General features: G+C 35.7%; 1 protein-coding gene across 5 annotated transcripts in view; it reads right to left on the bottom strand.

Annotated features, from left to right (window-relative positions):
- mlxip (MLX interacting protein) overlaps window positions 1-15,653 on the bottom strand; it is a 71,858-nt gene that overhangs the window by 33,641 nt on the left and 22,564 nt on the right. For 2 of the 5 annotated variants that reach the window (XM_051893370.1, XM_051893371.1), the window contains exon 17: window positions 9,205-13,770. The exons of 1 other annotated variant lie outside the window; for it this stretch is intronic. In XM_051893370.1, the coding sequence (XP_051749330.1) occupies window positions 13,655-13,770 (116 nt within the window). In that variant the 3' untranslated portion in view covers window positions 9,205-13,654. Of the gene's footprint in view, window positions 1-9,204; window positions 13,771-15,653 lie in introns of those variants that run through there. 2 more of the 5 variants (XR_007930205.1, XM_051893374.1) reach the window with 2 other exon arrangements.

Genomic DNA, 15,653 nt, shown 5'->3' with positions numbered 1-15,653 from the left:
CTACTTCAAAATTTCATATTTAATTCAATGTGCTACTTGCTGTTTCTTTGTAATTATTTGTGAAAATTCTAGCAATTTCTGAGTGAAAAATATTTCAAAGTGAATCCTACACAATTTTTAATTTCAGTGTAGGAAACTGTTTAAAAATGGAAAGTTTTGATGGAAAGCTGGAAGTTTGGCAACACTTTAATATTACTTGAACTTTAAGGCACCAATTAAATGTAAGTTCTTAATCTTACAGTTTTACAGTGTACCATATTTGTGGGGAATATCAAATAATCAAATAATTCCACCAGACCGAGAGAAGAAAACCTGAAGTCATCTTAGGAAAACCCATAGCTTTGGCTGACATTTAGATTTTGCAAATTAGTTGTGATATTAGGATAAGAGCATTCAAATTACATCAGCGGTTTAGGTCTTTTACAGTGGAGGCTCTGAATATGTAGGTGAGTCACAAACTGTACAATCATCAAGCTTTCTAGTAATTTCCAGTTAAAATTGCTCCATGATCTATACCTTGTGTAACAATGGATGGAAGCATTATGAAGCGATGAAATGGAAATTGGAGCATCAGAAATACTTTGAAAATCTCAGAATAAATTACATTCCGATTCATGTACCATACAATTCTGGTATTACACAGCATATTTTTTTTTAGCTTTATCATCATTCTTAAAGTGACAATTGTAAAACCTAACAGTCAAATTCACTGAATGAAACAAGTTCAGTTAACTCAAATATTGTTATTGTATTTAATAGAAAAAAGCTATTTGAACCCAGTAACTGATTACATTAAGCAGAACTCAAATTGAATGATTTACATCAGATTTCAAGTCAAGTTCAAGTTCCCAGCATGCTTTGCTTCTGACTGTTAAAGAAGTGTTTTTGCTCAAGATTAAGATCGTGAGAGATCTGTTAGTGGTTAATGTTCTTTTATGCTGAAATTAAAGGGATAGTTCACCCATTAATGATTTACTCACACTCAAGCCATCCTAGGTGTATATGACTCTCTTCTTTCAGACGAACACAATCAGAGATATATTTAAAAATATCCTTAGTCCTCCAAGGTTTATAAAGGTAGTGAATGGGGCCCGCATTTTGAACAAAACGCATCCATCCATAATCAAAGTAATCCACATGGCTCCAGTGGGTTAATAAAGGCCTTTTAAAGCGAAGTAATGCATTTTTGTAAGAAAAATGTCCATATTTAAAACTTTATAAATTCAAATAACTAGCTTCCGGCGGATGACTGTACGCATACTGCGGAAGAGCAAACTTTGACCCGAACGCAATGACGAACGCGGAGGTGCAGAGGAGAGAGCAAAACAAAACACCGGTCACGAATTAGATGTGTAAAACGAGAAATTTTAAAGAGAAATGTCGGAGGATTTCTAATATAAGACAAGAGGAGCTTCAGTTTGTTGCACAGCCCTATTTGTTTAAATCGTGAGAAGCGTCTTATAAACCTTGGAGAGCTAAGGATATTTTTAAATATATCTCTGATTGTGTTTGTCTGAAAGAAGATAGTTACACCTAGGATGGCTTTAGGGTGAGTAAATCATGGGATAATTTTCAGCAGATGACAACAAAGAAGATTAGGATAAAAGTCTTTAATAAACTAAGAAGGTAAATCCAACAAGTACAGATGAAGAAACTCACCTGATGTATTAACGATAACGGACAACTGAACACTGAAAAGACAGAGCCTAGCAAATGAGGTAAATGATGATAAACACCTGTGAGAGTAAAGGAATCACCATGACAACTGATAAGTGGCGGCAAAACTGAACAAAGGAACACATGTGACTGAAAATAAACTAAAAGTCCATGAAAATGAAACTGAGAATGAGTGTCTGTGACACACAGTACTCATATATATTAGTTTTTAAACTTAAATGGTTTAGGGCAATCGGTTTCCTCAAATGGTTCGAGTTACCTTAAATAGTTGGGTTTTACAGTACAATTTTTCACTTTAAAACTTGAGTACTATTCATTCACATATAGCTAAGCACATAAACTACTATATAAGTAGTTTCTTCCCCCTTTAATGAGACACCTGAGCTTATTTGTTTGCCATAAATTTGGACAATTATGGAGGCAAACAGAGCAGGGTTATCGTTAACTTGAAATAAAATAAAAATTAACTGAAGAAAAAAAAAAAATTAGTTCAACTTAAACAAATTTTTGTTTAGTTTAAGTTGAAGTATAAAATAACTAAAATAACTAAAACAAACTAAATAGACATTAAAAAACACTAATAAACCAAAAAATAAAACAAAATTACAAACACAAAACAAACTAAAACTTTAACTAAAATTAGTTTCTAATGAAATTATGTAGAAAATATAAAAATAAAATCTAATTTAAAATATTAACAAAATACTATATCAGTCATACTAAAATAACACTGTCACAGAAAAAGACAAAACTAAAATATAAAAGGTTTAAAAAAGGTTTTACTTTGTGTGTGTGTGTGTGTGTGTGTGTGTGTGTGTGTGTGTGTGTGTGTGTGTGTTAACAGAAGATCTGGAGTAAGTATGTTTAGGTATAGGTGGATTGAACAACTTGGAATGTTTTCCCAGAATGGGGGACCCAAAGTGTCCTCTATACTCATTGTCCCGGGCAATGATGATGACCATGGCTCCTTAACAGCTTTCCACTGTATGTTAGAACACTCCACACTCCTTACATCCCCTCATCTGTACCACAGCTGTTAATAAGGGACACGTTTACCCAACATCAAAACTTCATTCAGTCTCCTTACTGTCTTTTACAAGCAGGGAGGCACCTACATACTTTTTCATGACGCAAAAAACCTTTTGTACCTATTTTCCTGAGTGTAAAAAAAAAAAAAAAAAAAAAAATCTATTTTTGGCAAATATAAAGGCCCTTTCACACCAATAGCGCTGAATGGGCCGCCTGTCTGACCCTAGGAGAATCGTCCTGATACCCCGCCCCCTTATGGCACCCCTGCTTCTTCACCTTACTCCCCATTTCTCTCACCATAGGGACAGGAAAGGTTACAGTCAATAATGGGAAAACAAAGTAACTTATGTTACTAATTTGAAAAAGTAAATCTGATATTTTGTTGTAAATTTAAAAGTTATGCATTGCTTAACTTGTTAGGCCTACTTGAAAAAGTAGTCTGATTACGTAACTCACATTACTTGTAATCAGTACCGGAGCCTAACCAAACGTCTGCCTTGCCCACCCAATCAGAATTTTAGGCACAGATAGTGTTAATTTTTTTTTTTTTTTTTTTTGCGATTTGGGCATTGATTAAAAACAATCTGAGGCAGGCTGTGTGTTGAAAAGTTTGATGGAGGGTTGTAGAATGCCCCAGCCAATCAAAAAATAACACCAGAAAATTGCGTGTTATACACTCACAAAGCGGCTTTTAGTCTGTAGTGGAAAAGCAGAGGCTGACGATCACAAGTGCAAAAATGGCCAGAAATATTTGCGTGCTATTAAGGTGGAATAACGGGGAGTTTAATGTATCTTCATGAATATGTTCATTTTTACTTGTAAATGACATTTGTAGTAAAAGTTCGTAGTTGAAATACTCTAGAAAACCTTGCTCATTTAATAATGTGCATTTATTGCATGGACGGAGCAAGAACTGTCTGCTTAAATAACACTGAAATAAGAAAGCACTGTTTATCTTTTGATCAGTTACGGGCCAAACGGTCCGGTTACTAACATAACCTTGGTTCCCTGAGATAATAGGAATGAGCGTTGCGTTGAATCATGCTTGTGTGATTTTTCAGCTCTTTTGCCTAAAATGATCTTAATAGGTCTTTAATTGCTCACTGTTGCAGTTGGTCTGATGCTCACAGCCATGTTGGCTGGCTTCTTGTGCTGCTTTTGTGCTTGGCCCCATAATTGCTGCTTGCGTCTATATTTTTATACATTAAATCTGTTTGAACGTTCGCCGGTTCCCACACAAACATAACATAAAATCCAGGCCTGGTCCTCTCTCATCCTTCACTGTCGTCGCTCCTCCTTTTATGCTTCCGGAGCTCCTCCGTGAGAGATACAAGACCGGTAACGTTGTCTCGTATCTCTCGTTATCACTCGCGTCACTGGCCTCGCGCTGTTCCCTCACGGCTCTTGCCCCACCCTGCTCGTCACATAACCCCATCGCCCCTCGCAGGCCCGGGGGTACCCACAAGACTGCGCTCTACTCCTCCTGAGGGCCAGTCTCGGCGGCCGCCGCATTCTTGTTACGGTTCCCGGACACACTGCTGCTCGGTCCTCAGCCAGCCGAGAGGCTCTTCCTCACAGTGCCATGCAATGGTACTGGACGCTCGGTGGACGGCTCTGCTCGTCACACCCGTTATCTCAGGGAACCAAGGAAACATAGGCTAACTAGTGAGGCTCAGGCCACTGGCCAGAGCACTCAGTCAAGATAGTCTAGACTACTGACTATTGGTACAAGACAATTAAGCGGACAGGATCCATGCCTGAAGGGCAGGGACATCCAGGTTATAAAACCTAGCAAACGCCGAGCTATATAGGCAGTCGGCCCTGCCCAATTTGGCGGGCTGAAATGCCATAGGTTTGTGCAGCTGCACAAGCGTTAACAAGTTAGGCTTTAGTATTCGTTTTCCCCAAGCGTGATTCAACGCAACGTGAGAGACCGTTTCAAAAGGGAATGTGAGACGCATGTCAGTGAAGGTCTAGAGACGTGTTTAAAAAAATTAAAAATTAAAAAAAGCGAGCGCAACTGTCAAACACGTCAGTCTAGCCCATGTTTACATTGAAAAACAATGGAAAAGGTAGCACAGTGGAATGGGAAAACGTGTTCTGCGTTTTCTTTCCGAATTGTCACTGGACAGTTGAAAAGTGAAAATAAGATAAAAACTATAAAAAATAAAATGATATTACAAAAAAATATCCATGATATTCTAAAAAAACATCATGGAGAGCTGTCATATAAAATGTTCAGTATAAATAAACAGTTTTTAAGAATAATTAGGATATCTATCTATCCGTCCACCTGTCCATCCATCTATCTACCGTAAAAAACAACCAAAAAAAAAAAAAAGACACAGGGTATCTGCCAGCCCACCCTTCTATAGCTGCCAAGAACTGCATCTGCTTGAAATGCGTTACCCAAAACATTGCATGTCTAGAATATTTCAAGCCGGAACAGACGAGTTTTCAGCTGTTTCTTGAATATTGTAAGGGATTTGAGTGTTCAGATTTCAGGTTTTGCAAGATCATTCCACCAGCAAGGAACAGTGAACGAAAACCTTCTGGAAAGTGATTTTGTGCCTCTCTGTGATGGTACCATGAGGTACGCTCACAAACCGATCACAGGTTTCAGAGGGGACAAACTCGTCAGAGAAAGTGAAGGTAGGAGGGTGTGGAGCACATGGCTGTTCTTTTCTCAGGTAAATGTTTGAAATTGATCTTTGTAAGCAATGTACAATATTGAGTATTGTACACTGTAAAAAAAAAAGTACAATGCCATGGTACAATATTTGTAGTGTCTATTTGCACTAAGTGACAAAAGAAACCTTTCTGGTGACAGTAACAGCAGAGTAAGGACAGTGGATTTAGCTTTTGACGTGACCAACCCCAAACCAATTCTTCTTCCTTTTGCAATTGCATATCAGCTTGGAAAGGTGTTTATCTTAAATAAAATAAATAAAATATTATGGGAAAAAAAGTGCCTAACAGGTTATTAATAGGCCTATAAATGAAATTTGATGTTGTAAGTGTTACTACAATTAAAATTTCAACTTCATTCCTGGTACTTTAAGGACACTTTTACTGATAAGCAGTTTAAGTACTGTTTGGGTTAGTGTAGGGGTGGGCTTTAGGGACAAGGACAAGTAAGGTCCCAAAAGGCATTTATGATTTCAATAATCATATACACTAAATTATTATTGCCCACTGTTTTTTCAATGTAGCCTACTACAATACATTGAGGTTCAAATAGTATCTACCACAATTTGCTCTAACATCTGACTACTAGTTACACTTAGTACAAAATAAAATATTGTTATATATGAATATTGTAATAAAAACAGCCAAATACAGATATTTGGTAAATAGCATCTATCTCTGTGTGCTCTTAAGTGCAAATATCCTCTCATCATATATCACATTATAATTGACAGTGATACATTTTATGTTGTTAAATGTTTACATCATTATTTTATTCTTTTTTTTTTTTTTAAATCGAAATTAAGATTTTCAGGGGGAAAAAAGGACACAAAACAAAAGGATAAAAAAATAAATATAAACATGAAATGACAAAAACAGAATTACTGAAAATTGAAACAGATTTATACTGTAAAATTGATTGTTGACTCCTATTACTAACTTTCCAATTAAAAGCAACTGAAAGTTGGTGGGGAAAGGATAAGTGAATCAACATGCATCAGACTCGTAAAAACCCAAATTAGTAAATTAGCTATAGATTAGCAGATAAGCGATGAGCAATTTGACAGCATAAATATGGCTAAACACATCTACACACATCAACAAACAGTCTCGACATGGCTTACAGAAAAGAGCTTTGTACCGCTGGTAAGTCTGCTTTCAAATTTAGTAGAGACAGAACATTGTCTGTAAATTGTTACACTTAATTCGCAAGGAAAGAGGCGCTGTTAAAAGTTGTTGCACAAGATGAAGTTGAGTTAATGTTGTCTCATTTTTTCATTACCATTTGTAACTTCAACAGAATGAAACAGCAGTAATTTTTTTTTAATTGTGTGATTTGAATGTTTCTCTTGCATTTGTAGGTTTACTCCTGCTACTGTCTTTACTACAAACCAATCAATCTGCATCTATTATGGGTACGCATACAATGGCAAGGTTGGGTAAAGAAGCGCTGATACATCTGGTGAGTTTTTTAAAAACTTTTCTGCTGCATAAACTAACTTTTTTTTTTGAACTGGTTGAGCAATCATCTACTATTGGGTTGATAAAGAACATTATCTAGGGCATAGATAAGAAGCACTGCTGGCTGTGAACCAGGAAATTAAATAAAACAGTTACTCTTCTGGCTTCTCGACAGTTTAGTTTATATGATGGTGTTGCACAGATTTTAGAGAAAAACTTGAGTGACTGGTTGCCTTCTTTTCCCAAGGAGCAGGCCACTAAAGCGGTCCTGAAAGAACACAGAGGGCCCCACTCGGTTGGAAACATTACGGAGCCGAAGCAGCATGAATGCCTCAACTGTACTCTCATCTGCACATTCAGCTCTAACTTACAAGCGGCATCTGAGCTCAACAAACTAGACAACGAGCTACGCGACAAGCTGCAAGCTATCAGACGGCATGTTGAGGATCTAAGAAATGCAAAGTGCAGCGAACCTTTAACTAATATCTCTGAGATAGTCTTCAAAAAAGATGATAAAACTTACAAGACTTATGAAAAGGTGAGAAGCATACTTGTGCTTTTTCAACAATGGATTGTCAAACCTATAGAGAACTGCTAAACGGTCTTTGCTGGTTCAATTATTTGTAGAAATTATTTATTTTTGTTTTATTTATTGTGTTTATTTATTTATTTATTTATTTATTTATTTAATAATGCTTTGTAGCAACATTTCTGCATGTCAAGGAAAGAGGCCTGTAATGTTTAAAGGTTTGAGATCTTATGTTTGTTTTCAAGCTATTCCATTTTTGTACACTCTCACAGACAATGTCACATGAAATCATGCTGAATATGATATCTGAGCATTTGAACATGGGAATAGCGAGTGCATACATCATCTGATTATTATTTGAAATTAAATTACTCCTCTTCCATTGAAATCGCAGTCTGTGGTATGTGCTATCATTACTAGAGAGTATTACTGCAATGGTGCGTGCACACGTGCACACACACACACGGTTTTAATATAAAGCAACATGCAGTTTCTTTATGGTCTTAATCATAATCTCTTGGCCTGTCCCTCTTCATCACAATGGTAACCCCCTAAAACACACTGTAAAGCGTAACGCGCAAAATAATTAATTGGTTTGAGTAGGGCAAACTCAAATTAAACAAATTAGTTAAATTAAATTAACTTTTATGAGTATTTAGAACTTTCTTTTACATTTTAACATTTTACGTAATCACAATTGTTTCATTGTTTTGAGTTTAATCTGTGCTGTGCTGAAACTGTGCTGGGATTTCTATTCCCCAGCATGTTTTTCCATGACACACGAAAGGGAGAATGTTTTGTGTGTATGCAAGATTAATGATAAGTGGGGGATTTAGTAGTTTAATGCTTTGCTTTCCCAATTTAGAAGAGTTTCTTTTATGTGGGTTTTTGGGGGTTACCATTTTGGTGACGAATGGAGCATGAGCTTAGTTTGATAAAAGGTATATGATATATTTTCTATATTGCCGTACTCTTTCAGTTTTATCAAAGCATTGTGTTACCTCCTGAATTAGCTAGTTATACCTAGCTAAATTTCCACAACTAAAAATATAAGTTGAGATTACATGATAATTTTAAATTAAATATATTAGTTAACTTACTCAAAAATTTCAAGTTAAGAGCAATTAAAATGTATGAGTATAAAATTGAAATCTGCCAGTTCTGATGTAACTGATTACCTCAAATTTTTTGAGTTTTGCCAACTTATTCAGGTTTACAAGGCAGCAATAGCAGAAACCCCTATAAATTCCAACATAACTGAACATTAAACACTAAAAACATTAAACAGATCTCCTCTTAAATTTATTTTGTTCAAAAACACACAATAACACCACACTATACAGTCCATGTCAAAACATGCTTAAAAAAAAAAAATCAGACTTCCGACTAGTTAACTGCAATAATGGTAGTTCTCAAAAATAATCAGTATGATTTCTCCATTCTCAAATATTTTGACTGAAATTTAACAAAAATATTTATTTTCTACCATTTAAAATAATTTTAAAAATATAATTTGTTAGTCAAATACTAATTTCTTTTCATTTAAAAAAAAAAAATATGCCGAGTGAACAGACTTTCCTTGAAAGGGACTTTCTCTTTCAGTCTTTATTTCAAACAAAAAAAAAAAAAAAAAAAAAACATGAAAGTTTAAGATAGTTTGCAGAGGCGGAATTACACACACACACAACAAGGCTGTAAAAGTGACTAGAGGGTAGATGTTTGGTGCGATAATGTCCCAACAACCTCTGTAGTCCCGTTTTGACACTTGTTAGCAACCACCATTTAAGACAAGTAACAGCTTCAAAATATCATGAGTCAAGTCAAGTCAAGTCACCTTTATTTATATTTATATAGTTATTATTTATGAGGGAGTTATACTGGTGTGTTTTATGTCGTAGAATAAAACGTGAAAATACCTTGAGCTTGTGTTCACCTCAGACCTTATTTCAGGCTTTCAAACAAAATCCCACTCAAAAAAACCCCATTGATTTCAGGACAATGGAACCGGAACTGCTAAAATGCTGACTAGTTTCCAGCCCACAAAAATACGTCATCCCTGCAGCACTCTATAACACTGGCAATAATTTAAAATTTTGTTGCTTTATGTAAATAAAAATGAACAAGACACCCAAAGTATGCTTATTATGATGTTTTTTCCCCATTCATTCCTATTTAAAAAAAAAAAAAAAGACGTTTTTCAGAATTTTTTTTTTCCTATGATAACTTATGTTTAAAGAGAATGCACTATCAGTGTTTAGGAATATCCACAGAGAATTTATACACATTAAATCATATCATATCAGAGTCAAAAGTCAAACACTTTAAAACAGAACATAACATCACGATTGTTTAAACCAACAAGCATTAAGATGTGTCGTCAGCAAGTTATCATCATACCTTTAGTCAGTCGAGGAGAGTAACTGCACCGGCTGGCACGGCGCCTTTCGTTTTTTGACATTCAGAGCAAGTCAGACCACACTGGGACACATTTCTAACCGGTGATTAGTTCTGTGCAGATTCACAAAAGAAAAAAACATCATATTGTACCTTTGCAGTTGTGAGTGGTGACTTTTTCAACCGCCACCAAATCCAACCTGACTGCTCTAAATACAAATCATTATTGTAGGCCTACAATGAAGGCTTGGGTAAGGCAAGAACACAGCATTTAACAGTTTTTATGAACTCACTCAAAAACAAAAAGGAGAAATCCTCCATAGTGTGTTTGTCAACCATTTTAAAACCGAAGGTTTAAAATTCTGTCATTAATTACTCACCCTCATGTTGTTCCAAACCTGCAAGACTTTTGTTCATCTTCAGAACACAAATGAAGATCTTTTTGATGAAATCTGAGAGCTTTCTGTCCCTCCATTGACAGCTACACAACTGACATTTTGACGCTTCAAAAAGTTCATAAAGAGATCATAAAATATGAATTGAGCGGTTAAGTCCCAATTTTCTGAAGAGATACGATCACTGTATATGATAAAAAGATTGAATTTAGGCTTTTATTCATATATAAACATTCATCAACTCACATCAGTTGTGGTAAACAGAAGCTCAAGCATGTTTGCTTGACGTGTGAGAACCAATGAGGTTCATTCTTGTGTTACGCATCACTTTTGAGCTTCCTCAAGAACCAATGAGGTTCATTCTTGTGTTACGCATCACTTTTGAGCTTCCGCAAGAACCAATGAGGTTCATTCTCGTGTTACGCATCACTTTTGAGCTTCCGCAAGAACCAATGAGGTTCATTCTCGTGTTGCGCATCACTTTTGAGCTTCAGCAAGAACCAATGAGGTTCATTCTCGTGTTACGCATCACTTTTGAGCAGTGGTGGACGAAGTACACAAATCAAGAACTTGAGTAAAAGTACAGATATGTATCATAAAATATTACTCAAGTGAATGTATTTAGTGCTCCTTTTCAATTTTACTTGAGTGAAAGTACAAAAGTACTTGATTTTTAATGTACTTAAGTAAAAAAGTACTGATAGATGAATGTTTATTTTGTAATTTTATATAGGCCACTTATATAATTTAATTTTATATTATATATTTTATATAATCCTATTGCTCAAAATAATTATGAATGATTATGAATTGTCAAATAGCCAGCACTAGTCAGTATGGATGGAAGATTAGTGGATGCAGATACATAATATGTAATGTGTGTTGACAAACAATATAAAAACAGACAAAACATATAGGGCTAAATACATAACATTTAAAAAAAAACAATTGCTGCAGCAGCGGGGAAGATTAACGTGCATGCGTTATTTTGTGTTAGAGTTGCACGATTCTGGATAAAATGATAATCAAGATTTTTATTTGTTTCTTTCAAATAGAGATCATGGTTCTCCCATGATTCTGAATAGACAACTAAACAAATATTAATTGCTGCAGTCTATTTAAAAATATTTAATTAATTTAAAAAAATAGGTTTGAATGAATGATTTAATGACTCACTCATAACTATTTCACTTGTTTCATTACTGGATGAATCAATGTTTTTGAACAAATCTTTTGAATGAATCATTCAATGTCAAATACATTTTAACAGTCACTTCCTAGTCGCCTCCTAGTGTCGTAACGATGTAATCGATACAACCGTTATTTGAAGCGGCAATTAGTTGTAAAATGTGATTTGATCTGATTGAATCGAGATCGCGATTTGTAGACACATTGATGTGGACGTGTCGCATTAAAGCATTTCAGTGGGCTTAAACAGATCGCCCTTTACAACAGATTTAGCTCAAAAACAACTGACCTAAATATGATTTTCAGTTACAATAATTCATCCTAAAATTCAACATTAGTAGGCTGGCTGACTTTTCACCATCAGTCGTGCGCGCACCCAGAGGATCCCCCAGTTCAGTCAGACTTGTAAATTCAGTTCACTGCAGACGCGCTCTGAACGAATCATTGAATCAATGATTTGTTGACTAGAGAACAGCTGCACTACGATCAGTCCAATTCGCGAATGAACTGTTGATGTGATTTGTGAACCGATTTAACAGGATGATTGAAAAGAATCAGTTCGTGAACGAATCGGACACTGCTTTTGCGTCTCTGAGCATGTGACGATTTCTTCATTTTAAAATAAGGAGTAACGATATGTTTTATGAAATGTAGTGGAGTAAAAAGTATGATCTTATGCTTTGGAATTTAGTGAAGTAAAAATAAAAGTTGCTCAAAATAAAAATACTCGAGTAAAGTACAGATACTTGAAAAATGTACTTAAGTACAGTAACGAAGTAAAAATAGTTACTGTCCACCACTGCTTTTGAGCATCCTCAAGAACCAGTGAGGTTCATTCTCGTGTTACGCAACACTTTTAAGTGTTCCCGTGCGTCAAACCACTCAATTTACATGGAATAGTTTTACAGACTCTTTACGAACTTTTTGAAGCATCAAAGTTTCATCTAAAAGATCTTCATTTGTGTTCCGAAGATGAATGAAAGTCTTACAGGTTTGGAACGACATGAGGGTGAGTAAATGATGACAGAATTTTCATTTTTGGGTGAACTATCCCTTTAAATGATTTGGTTTCACTCTGTGAACGTGAAGCCTGAACTAATAGAAGACAGCACTGTTTGTACTGTAAATAAGTTAATTCTATCTCGACTTGCTTTGCTCAGATTACTGAAAACACCCTTTAACTTTCCATTCAAATGACATTATTTAGTCAAACACCTTGCATATAAATGAATGCAAAATCTTATATTTTTATTGGGAACAGTCCATAGTTGGAAAGGTTAATTTGTTTTTGTTTTTTTCACCAAGTAAATGCAGAAACAAAATGTTGAGCAAATCAGCATTTAGAGCACACAGTGAAAAATAACTTTTGAAATGTAAAAATATATGCTACGTCCTTACATTTTAGACCTGTGGGCCGTTTAATATCAACTGCTGAAATCAGGTGTCTGATATTAAGACGTCCTCCCCGAGAGAAAACACACTAATCAGTCAATCAAATGCTATTAAAAGGTCTTTTACATGTTCATCTTGCGAAACAACAAATGCATCTCACACTTATATGAATATAAATATTTGTGTCTGTACTTCTATTTGTCATTTTCACAGATAGTTTTACAGGCCCATGCATCTGTCCATGCACTTAAATGCTTCAAATATCCTGTATTTGTTCAATGGTGCTGCAGTTTTTGGGTGAACAAAGGATCAATTTCCAAAAGGGCACTAAATAATCAGAATAACAGCATCAAATATGGAAGACACCCAAACATATGAAAAAACAAAACGAAACAACACCCTGAGAGGTAAAGTCCATAAAGTCTCAAGGCAACAGCTCTAGTAAAACAATACAGTCAGAGAAACACAAAGAATTTGGAGACATGCCAGCTGTATGCCTCTCATGATGATGAACGTAAACAAGAGAGATGGACTTTGGTTTGTCATTTCTTGCCTTAAAATCTAAAAAAAAAAAGAAAAAAAAAAGGGGAAGCTTATTCTTTTCAAGACCGAGCGGCCATTTGTATTTTCCTGTACATAAGAGAAGCATACGAAAGGGATTTGACCATGTACGTGGAGTTCTCCATTTTGTCCACAACACTTCTATGAACATATATAAGACAAATCAAGCAGTTCTCTTGCATTTCCACCACTTTGAATGGAGTTCGAGCTAAATGAGTAACAACAAAGCAAAGGCCTCCTCGCAGGCAAAAGGTATTGTTTTCAAGGCTCCCAAAGACTGATATGCCTGGATAAAAATTCTCAAAATCACATTTTAGATGTCGGAGGGTTAAAACTAAGATCATGAGGAATGTTTTTTTGGGTTGAGAACAGCTTTTTTGGCTTCCTCAGGTAAAAGTGTGGGATCGTTCAAGATGGAGGTGCTGGTACAGAGCTGTCGTAATGTCCTGAGTACCACTGTAGGATACAGAAAAAACACACACAAAGACGTTGAGAGAAAACAGTGACCATAATACACAAATATACAAGACACTACAACAAAATGAGGAAATATAGAAATAGAAAGCACCAGGTTACAACAAAAAAAAGTTTGTACATTTGAGACCATCAATACACTATTACTAACATTTCTAAGCTTTCAAAGTATACTCAACTGCAGACGAGTGGGGATGGACGCGTTCGACACATGCGCAGTACAATTGCTTTTTTATACTCTACCAGATGACAGAGAGCAGCACTGAGTCGTGTCATTTACAGGACATTTGCTTGGAAGGATAGAAGAAGAAAAGTAGCTGATCCGCCATTGCATGCAAAGTTTAGAACAGGAACCAAAACTGTTTTACTGTTTTGTATCACTCTTTACGTGGGCTGCACGATTTGGGGGGAAAATCGAGTTGCGATTTGAGTTGCGAATACAGAGTCAGCGTACTGACATAAAACAGGGAAGCTCTGCACTGCATTCACTACGTCAACTGCGTAGCAGAATGACAAGGAAGAGGAGAAATTGTTGAATGAAGTAGTTATTTTTATTTTGTTTTTGCACACAAAAAGTATTCTCGTTGCTTCATAACCTTAAAGTTGAACCACTGCAGTCACGTTGACTATTTTATCAATGTTTTAACTACATCTCTGGACCTTAAATGTGGTAATTTCATTGCTTTGTATGGGAGATAAAAAAAACTCTCGGATTTCATCAAAAATATAGTAATTTGTGTTCTGAAGATGAATGAAGGTCTTGCGGGTTTGGAACGACATGAGGATGAGTAATTAATGACAGAAATTTCATTTTTGGGTGAACTAACCCTTTAATGAGTACACACATGTAATGTGTTTCATTCATACTGGAAGCCTGAGGGCACCCTCGAGCAGAAAGTCCACAAGTGAGACTCAAAGAAGTCATAAAACTTATGAAATTCCAGGAAATCCCTTATATGGACAAAGGTATCCAGCTATGGCTGTATCAGAATAAAATGCAGATAGAGACATTTTTTGACTGATAAAACATGAAGACAATAAATATATGATTGCGACAATATATGGTCTATCTGTGTTCTTCTAAACATCTCTGTTTTTTTCATAAGAATAAAGTATATTTATAATGCAATGCTAATCGACATAGCCTTTAGAATACTATAAAATAATATAATTTCTGCCTCATTCTGTGATATGAAGCTACGTCAGATCACAAAAGGAAGTTATTTCAAAAACTCAGCTGACGTTATATAGTAAGTTTGGAGTAAACACGTCATTAAATGTTCCTTTTTGTTGGACAACAGGTTTGTAACTGCTTCTCATTACAAGTTTGTAAAGATGTTTGGCGCGTTGCTTTTTCAAATGCACATTATATGTGACTCAAACAAACTCAGTGCTTGCAGAGACGGAGCAGCATTTACTGCGAAATCGTAGCCTTCACGGTTTCATATTCAAAATTTCAGTTTCATTTGGGTTAATCGTGCAGCCCTACTCTTTACGCACTCTTCTACGACTACTGCATGGTACATCACATCTCATTCTGTCTCAATATTCACCTTGCCGTCATATTTACAACTGTGACAAAATCCAAAGCTGAGAATTTAACTTGTGCACAAATTTGCACAAAACATTTGCGAATAAAGCACCGTTTCTATCCAGTAAGTCGAAGAGAACAAAATAGTCACTTCCTGATAAACTGGCGCTAAATATTACTAAGAAAAATTGGAAGTTGCTGCAATAGAAGCCACTGTATATAATAATTTTCGTATTTAATAAATGACTTGCGCCTCAGAGCACGCAGACGAAATGCAATAAACGCTGTCATGTTATCTTGCATTCAGATGCCTGGTGTTTGTGAACGCAATCGT

This window comes from Ctenopharyngodon idella, chromosome 5, assembly GCF_019924925.1.
Source record: "Ctenopharyngodon idella isolate HZGC_01 chromosome 5, HZGC01, whole genome shotgun sequence".
Lineage (NCBI taxonomy): Eukaryota > Metazoa > Chordata > Actinopteri > Cypriniformes > Xenocyprididae > Ctenopharyngodon > Ctenopharyngodon idella.
The sequence above is the reverse complement of the archived record's forward strand: the minus strand, read 5'-3'. Positions and strand labels throughout refer to the sequence as shown.